The 20,897-nt window shown below is 45.9% G+C and overlaps 1 protein-coding gene and 1 long non-coding RNA gene across 3 annotated transcripts in view; one reads left to right on the top strand and one right to left on the bottom strand.

The window, feature by feature from the left end:
- Positions 1 to 1,868: 1,868 nt before the first annotated feature.
- BHLHE40 (basic helix-loop-helix family member e40) lies at positions 1,869 to 7,552 on the bottom strand. Its single transcript, XM_025885153.2, has 5 exons — positions 7,144 to 7,552; positions 6,910 to 6,979; positions 6,543 to 6,650; positions 5,475 to 5,598; positions 1,869 to 4,166 (listed from the first exon to the last, which is right to left on the bottom strand). The coding sequence occupies exons 1-5, from the start codon at positions 7,221 to 7,223 to the stop codon at positions 3,310 to 3,312; spliced, it is 1,239 nt and encodes a 412-aa protein (XP_025740938.1). The 5' UTR covers positions 7,224 to 7,552; the 3' UTR covers positions 1,869 to 3,309.
- LOC112833801 (uncharacterized) overlaps positions 6,560 to 20,897 on the top strand; it is a 119,320-nt gene continuing 104,982 nt past the window's right edge. Inside the window, exons 1-4 of one of the 2 annotated variants that reach the window (XR_003210736.2) lie at positions 6,560 to 6,692; positions 6,783 to 6,841; positions 6,986 to 7,147; positions 7,676 to 11,480. This is a non-coding gene — a long non-coding RNA (uncharacterized lncRNA). Of the gene's footprint in view, positions 6,693 to 6,782; positions 6,842 to 6,985; positions 7,148 to 7,675; positions 11,481 to 20,897 lie in introns of those variants that run through there. The other variant, XR_012380940.1, reaches the window with a different exon arrangement.

The following is a 20,897-nucleotide window of genomic DNA, read 5'->3' as shown; positions in this document are numbered from 1 at the left end:
TGCCAAGCTTCCCCGGGGATCAGGTTTCTGCTGACGCGGTGCCAGGCACGTCTGCTTCCAGGAACCGGCAGCCGCATTTAGCCGCGGGCCGCACATGAAAGGGCTGCAGTCGGAAACGTGACGTTGTGTCAACAGGCGAGGCAGGTCAGCGCTGGGTGAGACCATCCCGGCAGGCCCGGAGGGTCACGCCCTGTCTGAAGGCGGCCGGATCCCCAGCCTCGGCTCCCCTGCCTCAAAGCCAGCACTTCACCCCCTCACACTCACACCCCTTTTAAACAGAGGTCCTCTTTGTCCCAAACGGGCGAAGGGCTGGGGTGCAAGCCCCTCCTCGCATCTCCCTGGGAGCCACTTGGAACCTGCTGCACGTGGGCTAAGAAGAAAAGGCAAGGGCAAAGAGGGCAGCGGCTCCCTTGAGGGGTGTGTGACCCCGCAGACCCCAGGAGGGCGACTCTGGGTCCGCTGTTAGGTGTCTGAACGCTCACATGTTTTTTTTAGTTCAGGTTGCTCCAACCACTTCCTTCAGTCTCCACGGCAACTCCTTGAGTTATGGCCCAGGAAAAAGAGAGGGGCATGCAGAAGGTGTTTGGTCCTGATTTCAACCCCATGCTCCATCCCCGGGAGCAACTGACTTGTTTAGGTTTTTACCAAAAAAGCCTAGCCAGAAAAGCCTAGCCATTCACGGAGGCATTTCAAGGGACTTAGTGGGCAGGAGACCTGGAGGTCCTAAAGAGCTGGGAGGAGGGACTTCCAGAATTTGCCATCTGCCTGCGACAGGACTTGTGACAGGGCTCAGAATCCTTATTTTACCTAGTCAAGACCAGGTGTGGAAGGGAGATGACAGGCCATCGGTTCATCTCCAGACTCCTGGTGCAGGGCTCCCCGTCCATGATTCCATGCTGCCCCTGGGCATCACTGTGTCTTTGACAGCATGCGTTCTGCATCTCACACAGCCAGGCAATGCTCACTCTCACCTGCTGGCTCATCAGGGGACAGGGAAGGCGACGTTGGAAGCAAACTCATGATGGGCAGGTGGCGCCTTTGCCTGGCTGAGAACTCCCTGGGGGCAGGTTCCCTGCTTAGGCTCCAGATGACCAGAGGGTTCTGGAAGACTCAAGATACTTGGGAGATCTGAAGCATGGCAAGCCAGGCACTGGCCATCAGGACATCCCTGACAGGGAGAAGGAGAGAGGCAAAAATCCTCGACCGGGTCAGGTCATTTCCCACTTCTTTTCACATGGAATTTTTTTTTCATAAGAGCACTTGACTAAGGAACACCAATATTCATTCACGCACAAACACACCCAACGAGAGGAAGTCCAGGAAGGATGTAGAAAATAATTATGGAATGTTGCCTTCAGCAGCAATAAGACAGGATATGGCAAATCCATTAGACTTTGCTAGACTCAAAAAAGTTAGACTGGCTTGGCAGAGGTGCTGTCCCCAGCACCAATTATTGCATAATAATCCATTAAATCTTTTCTCCATGTGCCTACCGTTCCAGCAATCTCCCCAGACCCTACAGCCTAACAATTCCATAATTTGATTTTCTGTCAAGTTCTAAGGACCATGACAAAAGCAGGCCAGGACGGGGTGGGGGGTAGCAGGGGACGATGTACTTTTTGCCTAACTCTGGAAGGAGGCGCAGGGTGACCATGAACCTTTAGCAAGTGTTAGTTAAAAAAAGAAATTAAACAAATATTTACCTACAAAATTGACCAAGTTTATTCTGTCTGACTGAATACAAGGCGCATAAAAAGCTGAATGAAGTGTTGCCAAGATTAACTAGTTGTCTCCAGCCAAGAAGGGGAGAGCAGGAGACAGCCGTATCACACGACTGGGGTATTTTTTAAAAAATGCAAAAGACCACCTTTCTCTTCCACAGGAAAAGGATTATTTTATTAAGTATTTAAAACAACTACTTAACATTGACTCATAGATAAAAATATTTACAATTTCACACCTTCAGGAAGGCTCCAAAATATAAACACTGTACCTCTCCCTAGAGAAAAAAATTCTTCTCTTCAAAAACAGGAATACATTCATTTTTCTCACTTTGTGGATCAAGTAATTATACAAATAAACATCTGAAACATTTCCTGTTTAATATACTTATATAATATATATTTATAACAGTTTTACAAATAAAGGCAATGACTTTATACCAAAATAAAAACAGGAAAAGAAAAAGTTAAAACACCATCGGCGATCAAGCATAGTGCATTTTGAGAAAAGCTGGTGCAGGGCTAGCTGGACAAGTCAGAAAACAAGTACTCTGGACCAAAAATAAAACTTCTTTGAAGGAGACAGAATCCTTTTTAGCAATAAGGACACTCCCTATGCCGTCGGGCGAGGGGCATTAGCCTGCAGAAAGGATCTTGCTGTGCCAAGAGCTGGTTAGGCCTGTAAGCTAAGCTTGGTTAAAAGGAGTTTTAGGATAGAACTGAAAACCGAGTCTAGCTCTGCTTGTTGAAGGTAGCAATTTGTTACTTGGCTTTACGCATTCTGGAACTTAGGCACCTGCATCTCTCAGACCCTGCTTTGGTTCCCAGGACAGCAAGATTGTTTTCTAGGTGAGACTTAGAAACAGGTGCCATAGGGCCCAAGGATGTCTCCCTCATTCCTGGCAGCTCAGCTTTACCAGGGGGCCCTTTTCAGTTCCTTATTAAGCTAATCACTAGGAAAGCCTGAGTAGGGAACTACATTCTCTTTATTCATCGGAGGCAGGGGGTGGGGAGCAGACCTGTAGAAATCTCCCCAAACCGCTACCATGCTATGCCAGTGTCTGCTACCTCACCACTTAGCAGAAAGTTCAGTGTGGCTGCCCTCTCCCCGTGTGGTGAGTCATGGCAACAATAAAAGAGAGAAGGGTGGGGTCATAAGAGCTGGCTGGGAACAGCGCTCTGGAAAGCCCTCTTTTGAAAGTACCTTTTTCTCAAAGCCACAGACCCGGCTCCCAAAATGAAGACTGACTCACAGACCAAGACTTTGAAGCTTTTGAAAATCCATCTGATTTGTCTGTATCTGAGGGGGCTATTCTCTGGGTGGGGGAAAGCCCAGAGATCTGCTACAATCCCCCCTAAATCTCCTGATGTCAGGCAATCCTTCATATCTTCCCTACGCCAGAAGGAGCTTTCATGTCCTATACCAACACACGATGTGCGTGTGCGTGCACACACACGCACCCCAAATCTTCTCTCCGTGCCTCAGATTATCTCAGCGTACACAACTAGAGCAATCTTGCTGTAGTCACACTTTCTTTTTTTGGGGGGACGGGAGTAGGGAGGAAGGAAAGCAGAGCAGCAGGGTCCCCTAGTCTTTGGTTTCTAAGTTTAAAGGGGGGATCTGCTTCAAAGCTTGGAGCAGGGCAGAAGAGTCGATGGCCGGATGTGCTGGCAAGGGAGAAGGGAGTCTCTGGGGCATGAGCAAGGGGGCTGAGATCTTGTCTGGGTTCATGAAGCTGGTGAGGGCTGCTGCAGAGGCGTTGAGGCCCGGGTATAACACGGGGACAGAGGTGGGATACCAGCACTTCTCCAGCATGGGCAAGTAGGCAGTTGCTGACGGCGGGATCAGATAGAAGGGCAGACAGAAGGGAGGTTGGTGTGGGTGTGGGCCCAAGAACGGGGAGCTGATCAGGTCACTGCCAGTGAAGTGGCCTTCATCATCGGAGAGCTGCATTCTGCTCTTTTTTGTTGGGGGTTCTTCCGATTCTTGCTTAATAACACCGATCCTTTCTCCCATGGTGAACCTGCGTCCATGATCGCTTTTGAAATACTGCTGCTCACCACGCAAGTCACCCTTCTCGGATTCTCCTCCATAGCCACTGTCTGTGTCCGTGTCACTGCCACTCTGCTCCCCGCTTGAGTGAGCGAAAGTCCGCTGGATGACCGGCACACAGTTTTTCCCAGGGCCTTCAGAGCCTTTGGCCAGGGAGCTGGGTTTCTCCTTGAAGTCCGTGGCTTTGGGAGCTGGGTCTGACGGTTTCCTGGAGGTACCTCCCTGCAGCAGCTCTGAGACCACACGGTGAAGGTGGGTGACTAGCTGCGAAGACTTCAGGTCCCGGGTGTTCTCATGCTTGGCCAGGTACTGAAGCACCTCCCGGGCACACGTCTGGAAACCTGAGCAGAACATCTCTTGACCTGCTTCAACATTTCTCCCCGACAGCTCACCTGGATCGACACAGATCCAAAGGAAGACATTTCAGAAGGCCCTGTGGTTCACCTGGATACCTACACCTCAAAAACTGGGAGCTTTCCTTTCCGTTATTAGCATTCACTGATTTGTGTTCCTAACTCCAAAAGTAATATGATCAGAAAAAATTGGGGTTATACTGAAAAGTACAAATAATAGAACAAAAATAATCCATTATCCTACCAGAGGTAAAATATGAGTTGTAATGGTTGCATAACATCCCATCACAGAAACAGAACATAATTAATAGAGATGGGACTATTTTCCCTCTTGTTGAATCGACAGCTTGTTCCTGAGTTTTCATTATACATGACACAGCAGTGAACATTCTATGTTTATAACTAGAGTCGATTTATAGAACATCAGTCTTACCAGAGCAAGACTGGACAGAGACCATAGAATGCAATAAAGAATGAGGATACGATGTTACCCAAGGAAGCTTACTTTCCATTAAAAAGTTGCAGTTGTGCTGCAATCTTTAAATTTCAAAGCTATTTCTAAGCCTTTTCCATGTATTCTATCCACAAGTCCTGAGAAATCAGGTATGATCATCTTCCTATTTTCAATGAAGAAACTGGCAGAAGCACCTGCTAGGTTTTTGTGATTCTCATCATACTAGTCTTGGAAAGAAGGGCGAAAGAATGGAATAAGGGAGTGGGTAGAAGAATTTCTTCCCGGACTGTACAGTATTATTTGGAAGGGGTGAAACTAGAAGGTTACAAGGTGACTGTGATTCTCTGGAAGTTGGAAGAAACTAATGATGAAACTTCAGCGGTTTCATTAGATTGTGCAATTCACCAAGATACCTAGTGGCTATTCAGGGAACCACATGAAATGCAGGAAAAGCTCCTGCTGTCATCCTGCCAGGATCATACCACACACAGAGTGATAAGGAAGTAGAGAAACAGGAAAACACTGGGGCATACCCATGATTTATTCTCCAATGAAAGAGGACTAAGAAGACCAACTGTAAAACACCCACGGTACAAATTATAGGTGCCTTGGCATTTTAAACAGGAGGGGGAAAATGTCCCAGAACCCAGAAACCCTTAAACCAAAATGCCACGGAAATATTTTACCACTTGACTAATACGTATTCATGCCAGGTGGCACGCAGCAGCATTCCGAATGAAAAGTCTGACCTTTTAGGAAAGATAAAATGACATCTCCCCCAACGAATGTGCATAAGCAATTTCTTGTAGGAATGTTCCTTATACCAGATGTTGAGCCCACAGGCTATTTGTGCTACAACTCTTAGGTGATGATAACCAGACTCGGGCACTCACCAGCTTGTAAACCGCTCTGCAGGGCAATGATTTTCTGCTGCTGCTGGTCAATTAGGTTTGTTAGTGCTTTCACATGCTTCAAGGTAAGTTCCAGAACCACTGCTTTTTCCAAGTGACCCAAAGTCTGGAATAAAAAGAGGCTTAGTCAACAGTGAGCTCAGAGAAGTCCCACCTCTGGGACACTTATTAGCAATGGGAAATATCTCTAAAGGAAAAAAAAAATGAAATAGCCTTTCCTGGTTGACTACATTTAGTTTTAAGTTTGGAGATGATGTTTTTAAAAAGTGTGTGTTTGTATACATACATGCACACACTTCTGATTAAAGAATAAAAAATGAGCGTCTCTTATCTTTGAAGGCATTTGGGAAGAGGCAGCTACATTAGGAGAAAGCTCTGACAGATAAATTTCTCCAGCAGCCGCAGCTGACCTTAACTCAGGGGAATCCAGAGATAACATTTCTCTGCAGTAGTGTCAACCTGAGGAGGGACTTCTACTGTGTCTGGCAGCCAAGAGGCTTCCCCTAGCTTCTTTCCTGACGCCCTTTCATAACTTTCAGCTCATCCAGGCTTTTTACTTCCTCCTCAAATACTATTTTTTTTTTCGTTTCCCCAACCAAAGGCTGCCAAAGCCAGTAAGCTGTTGGCTACCGCCAAGAAAGGACAGAACATAAATATCACGCACCCAAACAAGCCCTCTTTATTTTTAAAAAGGGGGAGGGCCAGAGAAAGAGGGTAAATAAAATCTGCGTGTTCCTTGGTTTACCCAAGTCAGCAAAACTAAAGAACCCTGAAAATCACCAGAAAGGAAAGGCTTAAACTCTTGAAAACGAAGACTAGTTGGTGTTGCAGCCAACTTGGAGAAGTCCAAGCGGTTCTCACCTCATCTGCATGAGGCTGCCAGAAAAATCCCAGGGCTGGGGAAGGGTACCCCAAAACTGCCACCCGCAAGCAAGCTCTTGAGCCGCGCATCTGGTCTGCAGTTCCGCGTGGGGCCTGCAGGCGGCGAATGACCCCGCCCGCTCTCTGGGCAGAAGAGCTGGCTTGGAGAGGGGCCAGATTCTCACTTACTGTAAGTTTGAGATGTTCGGGTAGGAGATCCTTCAGCTGGGCGATGCACTCGTTAATCCGGTCACGTCTCTTTTTCTCGATGAGCCGGTGCGGCAGTTTGTAGGTCTCCTGCAAGGCGCACGGGAAGGCGGTGGGCACCAGAGGAAGCGGGTGAGAAGCCCCTCTCCTCCCCCACCCCGTGGCGCGGTTAAGAGTTGGGGCCGCGGAGTCACACCCAGAACCACTTTCTGCCCCTTCTAGTCCAAGCCATTTCATAGAAGCATCAAGCCCACACCTTGCATAGCCCAGCCAAGCTCAAAGTGAGAAAACTTTTCTTGGAAACAGCGCGCGCCAGGGTCTGGGGTCCCGAGGGGCGCGGTGTTCTTACCTTGCTATCCTCGCTCCGCTTTATTCCCCGCCTCGATTTGTACACTTGGTACATGTGGGCAAAATCCATCCTGCAGGGAGAGGGGCCAGGTAGGGTCGTGACTTCGCGTGCGCATAGGCTGCAGGAGCCCTGGTAAAAGCCCCCCGGATGCGGCCAGAGCTGCTCCGAGTCGAGAGCCGCGCAGAACGCAGGGCTGGAGCCGAGGCTTGAAGGGGCCGGGGAGTGCCAACTTACCCAGGTAGGTCTCCGGGCTCCAGTCCTGGAGCTTTGGGCAGGCAGGCGGGGGGCGGTTGCGCGCTGGGGATCCGCTCCATGGCGCGGCGAGCCGGGGCCACTGTGCACTCCTGTCTGCGGTAGCGGAACGTCGGGGTGAGGACTGTCCTGCAAGGGGCTTCCAGGGGCCGGGGGGTGTCTCCGCAAGGATTCCTCTGGGTCTGAGCTCCCTGAAATCCGCTTGGGCTGCCGGGCGCTGCGGCTTTGAGGTGCTGCTTCAGTTGGGGGCGTGCATGGTGTCCCCGCGGCCTCTGGCTCCGGCTCTGCGCACAGACTGGCGGTGTGTGCTCCCTGCGCCGTCTGCGCGATGCGAGCCAAGTGAATGAGAAGTGGGGCGGGCGGGGAGGCGGGAGGGAGCTCGGAGCGGGGGGGGGCCGGCTAGGGTGGCGGGGGGTGGGGGGTGCGAGCTGAGGAGTAATGGAGAGGCTGCGGGCTGGGTTAAATGGGAGCGAGTGGGTGGGTTTGAGCTACGTGTTCTACCCTGTGACTCCAGGCACGTCTGGCCGCTGCCAGGGAGGGAAGGAGCGACCTGCCCGCCCTCCCCCGGCTTCATCACATGAGTCTCACGTGTTGGACAACGCTCCCGCGACTGCGAGGGAGCCCCCACCCCCAGCCCTGGCCCCCAGGTGTCTGCGGCTGCGGCTGCCTTTCCCCGAAGAGGGGGTGGCAGCACGGCCTGGGTCCTGCCCAACCGGGTGGGGGGCGCGGAAGCTGGAAGGGGCCGGGGAGCCGCTGGGGCCGGGTGGGGGGGGGGTTGGTAACGTGGGCGAACCTGCCCCAGGGAAATGAAGTAAGTTCCCGTCTCCTGGGAGGGAACGGGGGAGGACGGATCCGCCCGCGTCTGACTCAAGCCGGGAGAGGAATATCCCCTCGCTCGCTCCAGCCCAACCCTCTTCCTCCTCCCCCGCCCGGCCGGCTCCGAGGAACCGGCGCGCAGCGGAGGGAGTCGCCCGGCCCCCCTGCCGTCCCCAGAGGCTGGTGTTTCTTTCCGTCCCGGCTTCCCCGCCCCCAGCCCTCAGCCGGGCGTCCAGGAATTGCCCGCCGTGGGGAGGGGCCGAGGGGCGGGGCGGATGTCACCCCATGGGAAGCGGGCTGGCAGCCAAGCGCAGGGGCAGCCGAGGCCGCTGCCGAGCACGCTGCGCGCACCTGACCGCGGAGCGTGTGCGCCACGGCCCCCTCGCTCCCCGGGAGCTCCGCTCCTGGGTACAGCCTGCGGGCCGGCGGGCACCCTCTTGCGCACCCCCCGGGTGTCCCAGTGCCCACTTCCACCCCACTTCGGCTAGTCCGGCACAGAAAGATACCGGGCGCGGTGCCCTGCGTTCCCTCCCTCCCCTGCCCCCTCCGGAGCAGAGGCTCCCGGGTCGCCTTCCCCTCCGGCTGCAACGTTACACAACTGCGGTGGCGACGCCTGCCCTGCAGCAGCACGGGGCGTGACGCTTCACGTGGCCAGAGCCCGGGCCACAGGGCCGCCGCCTGCGAGTCCCTCTGCGTCGCCCGTGGGACCCAGACCCCGGGGACGCGGTGTGCCCGCCGGGGTGGGCCATCTCCCTGCCTGCCAGGAACTTGGGCGGCGCTGTTGGCGGTCTGCACCCGGAGCGGGAGGAAAGAGAGAGACTAGAAAAAACTGTGTGTCCATCACATTGAAATCTTAGCATTCATTCAGTCGATACACATTTGTTGAGGCCCCTCCTGTGTGCCGGGCGTTGTGACCGTTGCTAGAGATACTGTGGGGAATCAGACAGATTCTGCCCTTGAATTTACAGGAACCTCTGGAAAAAGGATAAATTGGGCAATGAGGGGAAGGCAGCCCTGGGAAAATTATATAGGTGCCACTGGCTGCCAGAAAAAAGATAAGTTTGTTTTGTTTTGTTTCAAAATTTATTTAATACGGACCAAGATGCATGGGAAGAGAAGGAGGAAGCTAACCCACTGCCCTGAGCTTGGGGCAGAAAGGCCTCCCCCAAGCAGCCCCAGATCTCCGTAAAGCGCGCTGGTGGGCGGGGGGAGCGGAGGGGGACCTACGTCCCCCGGCAAAGTCCGGGCTCTGTGACCTTCTAACTCAGCCTGGAGCAGGGAAAACAGCTGAAACTCCAAGCCCGCGGTATGAGCCGCGCTGATGCAGTCAGAGGAGGGAGCCAGTGGAAATTCATGACTAAAATAAGGCCTGGCTGGGGATTTCACTGACCTCTGCGCTGCCCTGCCCTGCAAGTTCGGGGAGTTGAGAGATGACTGTAAGCCGTGGCCTGGCGGTGGGAAGGATTGGAAAAAACAAAAAACGGGGTCGCTGCGGGGACTGGGTGAAGCTTCTCGGGCGCAGTTTGGGGGTGTCAGTCTTAATTGGCAGTGTCCTTGACAACCTAGAGAACTGGGATTCACACTTTGACCAAACTGGGAGTGGATTTCCTTCAGGTCGCTTTGGAGAGCTCCCACTTCCTGTTTATGTTTCACAAGCGTCGAACTCATTAGCAAGTGTGAGAAATGCCTCCTTTTCTAACTAACTGGCGTGACCTCTCTTGGGGGCTTAGGGATCCTTCCCTCCCAGAATGTACTTTTGCTGGTTTCTGTTGTCAGCCATCTCTAGGGAGGGAATGATTGCGCCGCAGCTTCCTGCCGGGAGGTGGGCAGCAGAACCACAGAGGAAGGAGGGGACCGGCCTGCCCGGGTTTGTGCTTTCAATCTAGGGCGACCTGCTTCATTGTGCGACTTTAGTAAGGGTGAAGGATTGTCATGACTGCACCAAAACCACAGTTCCACCAGGAAAGAAGCGCTGGGGGAGGAAGGAACACCTGTCCCTGAACCATCATACATCTCGCTCCCCCCATGCCAGACATGAACCCAAACATTTCAGTTTCCATGGCACAGTGTCGTTCTTAGAATGTTTTGATGTTATCAATACTTTTTGTCCTTACCTGTTCTACAGTTGGAAATAACAAAATATATGCATTTCCTACTTTTTGTTCCAAATGCATTCTTAAGCTTCAAGAAATATCTCCAAGTAGAAAAAGAAAGAATCTCCACCCTACAAAAGTTCTATCCTATCCAGATTTTATATATTTTATACCGTTTCCAGATTTTATATATTTTAAACCATTTAGTCTGTTTTTCTTTTCTCAATAGCTTGTGATTATTTTTTCATCAATTTAAACAAAATAATTCCTTCCCAGCCTGCATCTTTCCACCCTGAAGAATCTTAAAATTTCACTGTCATCTTTTGTAGATACTTGTTTAATGTTGTTTTATTTTTTAGACTGCAAAAACTTTGTCTATGTTAATTCATTTAGTCCTCCCCCCCACCCTATAAGGCAGGTATTAGCTTATTTTTACATTCATTTAACACATATTTATTGAGAACCACTATGTGCCAGGCACTGAAGTAGATCCTAGGAATATATGTGTCCTCTTAAGGAAACTGAGGCTCAGGGAGGTTAAATAACCTGCCCCAGGTTATATAGCCTGAGATTAGATCTGGAACGAGACCCTAGGTTTGTTTGGCTCCGAAGCTTGTACTCTTAATCATTCTACTCTCGACTGCCTGGTAGGGTTGTTATGAGTTATGCACTGTTCAACTCCAGGGGGAGCCATTCGCATCACAGTCTGTGTGAGAGCACCCTCTCGAGTTGTGCATTGTAGCACTGAGCAGCTGCACTGGGTACTTCTGACATTTTGTAGCCCTCCCCTCTGCTTTGTCCTTTTAAGTGTAGAGAGAACATAATTTTGTACAGGGAAGGACCGGATTTTCCTTTTCTTTTCCTACTGAGACTCAGCATTTTGAAGATCTGATGCTGTGTGCTGGGGAGAGTCTATACTGTTACCTGGCCCCTTCCTGTGTAGGAAGTTAGAGCTCACTTTCTTTCTTGCTCAGATAACATCATTTTTTGTCTGTTTATGGATCCTCAGGAAATTTTTTTATCACATTTCACATATCACATTTTTATGTATCAATAAACACATACAAACACGTACACTTTAAGGACATTAAGCATAGGGCAGCCAAGTACTGATGGGGCTATGGCAACAAGCTGCCACTACCTTCTCTCTCTTACTACTGAGTAACCATTGCTCACTTAAAGAAAAACTTAAACCATTTAGGAAGAAGCCAGCTCAATGTATTTTGGACACCTGGGTGGCTCAGTTGGTTAAGTGTCTGCCTTCAGCTCACGTCGTAATCTCCGTGTCCTGGGATGGAGCCCTCGAGTGGGCTCCCCTGCATGGGCTCCCTGCTCAGCAGGCAGTCTGCTCCTCCCTCTCTCCCTGCCCCTCCCCCCTTGTGCTCAAGTGCCACGCGCACTCTCTCTCTCTCAAATAAAATCGTTAAAAATTTGTTATAAAACAATATCTCCTTGATATGTGAATTCTGATATTTTCTAGTCTAGTCTAGTCAATTTTATTTAAAAAATATTCTGGTCTTGGGGTTCCTGGGTGGCTCAGTTGGTTGGGTGGCTGACCATGGATTTTGGCTCAGGTCATAATCCCAGGGTCCTGGGATCAAGCCCCGGGACAGGGTCTGGGCTCAGTGGGGAGTCTGCCTGAGGATTCTCATTCTCCCTCTCCTGCCCCTTCCTCTGCTTGTGTGCCCACACGCTCTCCTTCTCTCTCAAATAAATAAATAAAAATCTTAAAAAAATATATTCTGGTCTTTACTTGATAAATTGATTTTACAATCCACCAATAAATCCTGACCTACAATTTGAAAATGTGTTCTCTCCACTAGAGATAGTGTTGTAATTTTAGCTTGTCCCCACCAGAAAGAAATCAATAGCATTTGTACACTTGAAGATCTTTAAAATCACTTATAAAAATGTTAAATAAGACTGTTGGTTCTGGGGGCACCTGGGTGGCTCAGATGGTTGAGCATCTGCCTTCGGCTCTGGTCGTGATCCTGGGATCCTGGGATCGAGTCCCGCATCGGGCTCCCTGCTCCTTGGGAGCCTGCTTCTCCCTCTGCCTCTCTCTCTCTCTGTCTCTCATGAATAAATAAATTAAAAAAAAAAAAGACTTGGTTCTGGTTGAATTCAGTGTTATTAATGTCTGCATTCAGGATATCCTTGCCTTATGCTCAAATGTAGAAGTAAAAATATTCAGAGTTTCATCAATACACATAATGTTATATGCTGGTGAAATGTAGTTCCTTCCTTCAGCTGAGGATGTTTTCTTCTATTGCTACATCTCTGAGAGAGTTTGTCATAAAGGATATTGAAGTTGTCAAATGCTTTTTCTGCATCAAATGAGACACTCATATGGTTTTTTCTTTCATTTTGTTACTATCATGAATTACAATCTGTTAAATGTTAAACCAGGGGCGCCTGGGTGGCTCAGTCGTTAAGGGTCTGCCTTCAGCTCAGGTCATGATCCCAGGGTCCTGGGATCGAGCCCCGCATCGGGCTCCCTGCTCAGCGGGAAGCCTGCTTCTCCCTCTCCCACTCCCCCTGCTTGTGTTCCCTCTCTCGCTGTCTATCTCTCTGTCAAATAAATAAATAAAATCTTAAAAAAAAATGTTAAGCCAACCTTGAATTCCTGAAATAAGCCAGTCTTGATCAATCTATTATCCTTATTTTTATTGGTAGATTTGATTTGCTAGTATTTGCGAGGGATTTTGTGTCTGATTGTGTTGGGTATACATCTGTAGTTTTTCTTATAATCTTTGTCAGGTTTTGTTGTCACAGTAACGCTGGCCTCATAAAACAAGTTGGGAAATTTTTCTTCTTTTTTCTGAAAGAGCTTATGTAGGATTTGGTACTATTTCTTTCTTAAATAGTAGGAGATGCTGCCTGGGCCTGGAATTTTCTTTACGGGAAGGTTTTTACTATGTATACATTTTCTTCAATAGATGCCAGATATTTAAAATTTTTATTCTTGGGAATAAAGAAGCGCCTGGGTGGCTCAGTGAGTTAAGCATCTGCCTTTGGCTCAGGTCATGATCCCGGGGTCCTGGGATGGAGCCCTGCTCCAGATCAGCAGGGAGTCCTCTTCTCCCTCTCCCTCTGCCCCTCCCCACTGTGCTCTCGCTCTCTCTCTCAAATAAATAAATAAAATCTTAATAAAAGTACTAAAATTCTTACTCTGTTCTCAGTTTTGGTAATTTTTATTTTTTAAGGAATTTGTCTAGTTCATTGAGATTTGTTAATATATTGGTAAAAAGTTTTATCCCTTTAATGTCTATATAATCTAAAGTGATAAACACTTTCTACTCTTTTAAAAAATTTTTGTTAATTTGTGTTTTCTTTTTTTTCTTGATCATCTTGCTAAGAGTTGTATTAATTATATTAATCTTTGCAAATACCCAAATTTTTATTTTATTTTGATTTTTCTCGATTGTTCATTTTAAAGTTGATCAATTTTCTCTCTTATTTTTCTTATTCCCTTTCTTCTAGCTATTTTGGATTTAATTTGTTCTGAGTTTTCTAGTTTCTTGTGATGTAAGGTAATATCACTGATTTTAAACCTTTCTTATAAGTATTTAAAGCTAAATTTTAAGTATTTATAAGTCATTTTATTATAAGTATTTAAAGCTAAAATTTTTCCTCTAAGCACTGCTTTCACAGGGTATTTGTATTTTATTTATCATTCAGGTCAACATGTGTCCTAATAGTTATTGTCAGTTTTCTTTGATTCGTGGGTTACTTCAAAGGTTATTGTTTAATTTCCCAAATATTTGCAAATTTTCCAGGAAACCTTTTTCTTTTTCTTTTGAAATAATTATAGAATCATAGAAAGTTACAAAAATAATAGAGAAGTTCCATGTACCCTTCACTCAGTTTCCCCCAATGGTACCATTTTATGTGACTATAATACAATATTAAAACAAGGAAATAAGGGGCGCCTGGCTCAGGCAGTTAAGCGTCTGCCTTTGGTTCATGTCATGATCCCAGGGTCCTGGACAGTTTTCAGATTTTCACCATTTTACATGCACTCACTTGTATGTGTGTCTGTATGTGTATAGTTCTATACAATTTTATCACATGTGTAGATTACTATAACTACTGTCACCATCAAGATGCAAAACTGTCCTATCACTACAAAGTCCTCTCATGCCACCCCTTTATCCCTTTATAATCATACCAATTCCTTTCACCTCTCCTATCCCTAATGTCTGGCAACCACTAATCTCTTCTCCATCTCTGTAATACTATCATTTTAAGAATGTTATATAAATGGAATCATATAGTTTGTAACCTTTTAAGATTGAAAATTTTTTCCACTCAGCATAATCTCTTGAGATCCATCCAAGTGGTCATGTGTTTCATGACCAGTTGGTCATGAAAGTAAGTTTCAATGAGTGGTGTTCCATGGTATCGCTGTGCCATGATTTGTTTGCCCATTCACCCACTGAAGGGCAATGGAGCTGTTCCAATTTTTTGTGATTATAAAACTACAATGAACATTTTTCTACATGTCTTGAGTGGACATGTTTTCTTTTCTGAGGCAATGGGCCATATAATAATGTATGTTTATAAAGAAACTGACCAACTGTTTGCTGGAGAGGCTATCCCATTTTACCTTTACAGTTGTAACGTATGAAAGATCTAGCTTCTCTTTATCCCTACCCACATTTGCTATTGTCACTATTTTTTTTAAAGATTTTTATTTATTTATTTGTCAGAGAGAGAGAGAATACAAACGGGGGAGTGGCAGGCAAAGGGAGAAGAAGACTTCCTGCTAAACAGAGAGCCCCATGCGGGACTCTATCCCAGGACCCTGGGATCATGACTTGAGCCGAAGGCAGACGCTTAACTGCCTGAGCATCCCTGCTATTGTCACTATTTTTAACTTTAGCTTGTCCAAATAGGTGTGTAATTCCAGGTATCTTTTTATGTTGGTTTCTAATTTATCATTATTTGGTCAGAAGATATACTCTATTAGATTTTAATTCTTTGACGTTTATTAAGATGTCTTTCATTACCCAGCATATAGTCTATCTTGACGAATGTTCCCTGTGGGTTTGAAAGCATGTAAATTCTGTAGTTGGGTACAATATTTTATTAAGTTGGTATTTTATCAAGTTGGTTACAGTGCTGTTCAAATATATCTCTCTACTGATTTTTTCCCTCTCTGCATCCTAAAATTACTGAGACAGGAGTATTAAAATCTTTCCAAGTATGAGTGAAGCGTTGTCCATTTCTGTCATTTTTCTTTATGCATCTTGGAACTCTATTCTTAGTTGCAAGTACATTTAGGATTGACATATCTTCTTGATGATTTTTTCTCTTTTTTTTTTTTTTTTTAAAGATTTTATTTATTTATTTGACAGAGAGAGACACAGCGAGAGAGGGAACACAAGCAGGGGGAGTGGGAGAGGGAGAGGCAGGCTTCCCGAGGAGCAGGGAGCCAGATGCGGGGCTCGATCCCAGAACGCTGGGATCATGACCTGAGCCGAAGGCAGACGCTTAACGACTGAGCCACCCAGGTGCCCCGATGATTTTTTCTCTTATCATTAAATTTTTTTCTCTTTCCTTATGGCTTCCTTCCTTCCTTCCTTCCTTCCTTCCTTCCTTCCTTCCTTCCTTCCTTCCTTCCTTCCTTCCTTTCTTTCTTTCTTTCTTTCTTTCTTTCTTTCTTTTCTTTCTTTTCTTTCTTTTCTTTCTTTTCTTTCTTTTCTTTCTTTCCTCTTTCCTTGTCTCTACCTCAACATTGGGAGGCTGCCTACACGAGTCTCCATCCAGGTCCCAACAACAAACACTCTTTCCACTTGTCCTTTCTTTTTTAAAATTTTTTATTAACATATAATGTATTATTTGTTTCAGGGGTACAGGTCTGTGATTCATCAGTCTTACACAATTCACAGCGCTCACCATAGTACCTACCCTCCCCAATGTCCATCACCCAGCCACCCCATCCCTCCCACCCCCCTCCACTCCAGCAACCCTCAGTTTGTTTCCTGAGATTGAGAGTCTCTTATGGTTTGTCTCCCTCTCGGGTTCTGTCTTGTTTCATTTTTCCCTCCCTTCCCCTATGATCCTCTGTCTCTTTTCTCAAATTCCTCATATCAGTGAGATCATATGATACTTGTCTTTCTCTGATTGACTTATTTCCCTTAGCATAATACCCTCTAGTTCCATCCACGTCGGTGCAAATGGCAAGATTTCATTTTTTGATGGCTGCATAATATTCCATTGTATATATATACCACATCTTCTCTATCCGTTCATCTGTAGATGGACATCTAGGCTCTTTCCATAGTTTAGCTATTGTGGACATTGCTGCTATAAACATTGGGGTGCATGTGCCCCTTCAGATCACTACATTTGTATCTTTGGGGTACAATACCCAGTAGCCTTATAGCATTATTCTAAAGTCCAGTATTATTCTTCTACCTTTGTCTGATGTTAATAATATAGCCACAGTGACTTTTTGTTGTTGTCTTTTTAAGTCGGCTCCATGCCCAACGTGGGGCTTGAACTCATGATCCTGAGATCAACAGTCACATGCTCAACAAACTGAGCCAGCCAGGCACCCCCAACACTGGCTTTTTTATACTTAGTGTTTGCATGATATATTTTTTTCTACCCTTATGCTTTCAACCTACGTCTTTATAATCGAATTGTACATTAGTAAACCACATGTTGTTGGATTTTGCTTTTATTTTTTTTCAAAGATTTTATTTATTTATTTGAGAGAGAGAGAATGAGAGATAGCACGAGAAGGAAGAGGGTCAGAGGGAGAAGCAGACTCCCTGCTGAGCAGGGATCCCGATGTGGGACTCGATCCCGGGACTCCAGGATCATGACCTGAGCCAAAGGCAGTTGCTTAACCAACTGAGCCATCCAGGCGCCCATGGATCTTGCTTTTATATCAGTCTGACAATCTTTGCCTTTTTTCGTAGAGTTTAATATATTTATATTTGAGGTAATCATTAATACAGTTGGGTTTAAATCTCCCATCTTGGTATTTATTTTTCTATGTATCCCATTTATTCTTTGTTTCTGTTTCTACTTTCCTACCTTCTTTTGGATATGTTGCATTTTTTAATCATTCCATTTTATCTCCTTTTTTAAAGTATATTTCTTTGTGGTATATCCTACTGGCTGTTCTTGAGCAGTGGTTCTTAAACTTTACATGTATTAGAAAACAGCTGGAAGTCTCATTAAAACATAGATTTCTGGGCCATACCCCCAAAGTTTCTTACTCAGTAGGTTTGTGACAGAGCTCAAAAATTTGCCTATCTGATAAGTTCTCAGATGCCACTGATGATGTATGTCTAGAAACCATACTTTGGTAATCTCTGCCCTAAAGATTATATTCTACATCTTTAAGTTATCACAATCTACCTTCAAATCATATGCTGAAAAATACTATTATACAATTTTACAGATATGTAAGAACCTTACAGCAATATAATTCTATTTATTCCTCCTCTTAACCTCGATGCTCTTATTATATATATTTTATTTCTGCATAAATTCTAAAGATTTATTTTAGAGAGAGAGAGAGAGAGAGAGGAGAGGGGCAGAGGCAAGGGAGAGAGAGAATCTTAAGATTTTATTTATTTGAGAGAGAGTAAGCAAGAGAGCAGAGCAGGGGTAGGGGCAGGGGCAGAGGGAAAGGGAGAAGCAGACTCCCCACTGAGCAGGGAGCCTGTTGTGGGGCTCGATTCCAGGACCCTGGGATCATGACCTGAGCCCAAGGCAGCTGCTTAATCAACTGAGCCACCCAGGCGCAACGGAGGGAGAGAATCTTAAGCAGGCTCCCCACTGAGTATAGAGATCGTCAAGGGGCTCAATCTCACAACCCTGAGATCACGACCTGAGCTGAAACAAAGTCAGTTGCTTAACCGACTGTGCCACCCAGGCACCCCAGCTTCTGCATAAATTATAAATCTCAAAAAAAAAATATATGTATTTTGCTTTAAACACTCAATAGTATTTTTAAATATCATGCACATGGATAAAAAGATATAGATGTAGATATATTATTTTAGAAAGGCCTTTAAAGGGGTGCCTGGGTGGCTCAGTCAGTTAAGCATCTGCCTTGGCACAGGTCATGATCCAGGGTTCTGGGATCAAGCCCCGCATCGGGGTCTCTGCTCAGCAGCAAGTCTGCTTCTCCCTCTCCCTTTCCTTCTGTGATCTCTTTTGCGTGCTCAAATAAATAAATAAATAAATAAATAAATAAATAAATAATCTTTTTAAAAATTAAAAAAATGAAAGGCCTTTAACATTTACCCATCTATTTACCCTTTCTGGTGCTCTTCACTTTTTGCAGATCTGAGTTTCCTTCTGGTATTTTTTCTAAAATGTTTATGTTAGCTTTTCTTGTAGTCTGCTGCAGATGAATTTTCCCAACTTTTGTCTGTCTGAAAATGAATTTATGAATTTATTACACCTTTATTTTTGAAGTATATTTTCACTGGTTATGCATTCTAGTTTGATGATGTTTTTCTTAGCACTTTAAGGGTGTTCTATTGTCTTCTGGCCTCCACTGATTCTAGTGAAAAGTCATCTGTTACTTATATCATCAATCCCTTATGCTTCCTTTATCCCCTTTCTTTTTTTTATAGGCTTTTTTGTTTTCTTAAAGATTTTATTTATTTATTTGAGAGAGAGAGAGTGAGAAAGAGCAAGAGCAGGGGAGAGGGTCAGAGAGAGAGAGGGAGAAGCAGACTTCCCGCTGAGCAGGGAGCCTGACATGGGGCTTGATCCCAGGACCTGACCTGACCTGACCCGAAGGCAGATGCTTAATGACTGAGCCACCCAGGCGCCCCTCTTTTATCCCCTTTGAGATTTACCACTTCCCATTGTTTTTCAGCAATTTTGCTATGATTTATTTAGGTGTGGTTTTCTCTGTATTTATTCTGCTTGGGGTGTGCTGAGTTTTTTGGTTCTGTAAGTTGATATTTTTCATCAGTTTTGTTAAGTCTTAGCCAACAAAACCTCAATGATTTCTTCTGTCATGTTTTCTCTTATTTCTGGGACACCATTTACACATCGGGTTGTTTGAAATTAGCCCCAAACCAGTCAGATGCTCAGTTTCCTTTGCTCTTGAGGCTGCTACTAAGCTCATATAATGAATTTATTTTCGATATTGTGTTTTTCATTTGTAGAATTTCCATATGGTTCTTTTTTCTAGTTTCCACTGTTTTGTTGAAATTCCCCATCTCTTCATATGTTGTCTTCCTTTCCGTGCAATCTTTTAAGACTTTTATAATTTTTATATCATAGGTATTTTGTATTTTAATATGCCTACTTGATAATTTCTTTTTTTTTAATATTTTATTTATTTATTTGAGACAGAATGAGAGAGAGAGAGCACACATGAGAGGGGGGAGGGTCACAGGGAGAAGCAGACTCCCTACTGAGCAGGGAGCCCGATGCGGGGCTCGATCCCGGGACTCCAGGATCATGACCTGAGCCGAAGGCAGTCGCTCAACCAACTGAGCCACCCAGGCACCCTCTGGATCTGCTTCTATTGCTTTTTCTTCTGTATTAACCATAAGACACATTTTCTCACTTTTCTGTAGGTTTTAGATTTTTTTTTATTGTGTGCCTCATATTTTAAAGGAAAGTAAAGCAGAGTACAAAGTAAATATTTACCTACAAAAAGAGAAGCCCCTTCTTCCATGAGAGGCTGTCAGTCTGATCTCTAGTTGAGCCGGGCCTGGGTTTTGTTACAGCTTTAGTTGGAATCATTTCCTTGCTGCTTTCAAGCATTTTGAGGGTGAGATTAGGACTTCCCCTTCAGCAGAGCCTGAGATCTGAGTGCTGATGAGATTCTTGAGACCGACGTATACTTCAAAACCAAGCTAACAGGTGTGAGAACTGGGGGAAGTCTCTCCCTGCTCTATTGCCTAGCTCACAGCGTTCTGATTTCTCTTTGCCATTTGCCCCCTACGTCTGCCCGTCTGGAGATCTCTTCCAGTCCTTTTGTCCCTCTCAGTACTTTGCAAAGCCCTGGACTTTGCAAAAGCCAAAAATGACTCAAGGAGCGCCCCTTGGCCCTTGTTCCCTGCCTCCAACTTTGGCAAACTATTTCCAGCCCTCTGTGAGGACACGGGGGAGGATGAGGTAGATAGGTGTAGACTTGCTCTGTGGCTATGGCCCCTCAGCCCACAGACAGCCTTTACAAGTCTGTTAACATTTCAGCTGAGTTCTCCTTACCCCTGCTGATCATGAACCCTTCTTTCCTCTGCCATTCCACTAGAGATGACAATGGCCATGGGTCTCCTCTCTCCCATGTAAAGCTAGTTACTGTGAGTTTAGTGCATTTAGGTTTCTTTGTGCCATCAGTTCTCTGATGGGTTTTAAAAATCAATGATCGTTGGGGTGCCTGGGTGGCTCATTCGGTTAAGCATCCAACTCTTGATTTCAGCTCAGGTCATAATCTCAGGGTCGTGAGATCAAGCCCTGTTTCGGGCTCCATGCTGGACATGGAGCCTGCTTAAGATTCTCTCTCTCCCTCTTCCTCTGCTCTTCCCTCACTGCTTGTGCTCTCTCTCTCTCTTAAAAAGAATCAGTGTTTGTTTTGTGCTTACCTGACTTGTTTTAGTTGTTAGGATAACAATGACATTCTCTTGTAATCCTATACATGTGACCTATAAACAGAAATCCCCCAGATAACTCTTACCAGAGATGAAAAGGTGCTTAGGGATCTTTAGGAACCGATGAATTGGCAGGAATTGAAAAGATGAAGTCAGTGTGAGGATCTGACAAAATTGGGGATGGCAAAGGTGTATTGTATTCTATCAAGCACTGCTAAAATCACACACACACACACACACACAC

This window comes from Callorhinus ursinus, unplaced genomic scaffold (genome assembly GCF_003265705.2).
Source record: "Callorhinus ursinus isolate GAN/ISIS: 27379988/994484 unplaced genomic scaffold, GSC_fseal_2.0 scaffold15, whole genome shotgun sequence".
NCBI lineage: Eukaryota > Metazoa > Chordata > Mammalia > Carnivora > Otariidae > Callorhinus > Callorhinus ursinus.
Note: the sequence above shows the minus strand (reverse complement) of the source record. Positions and strands in the feature narration are given on the sequence as shown.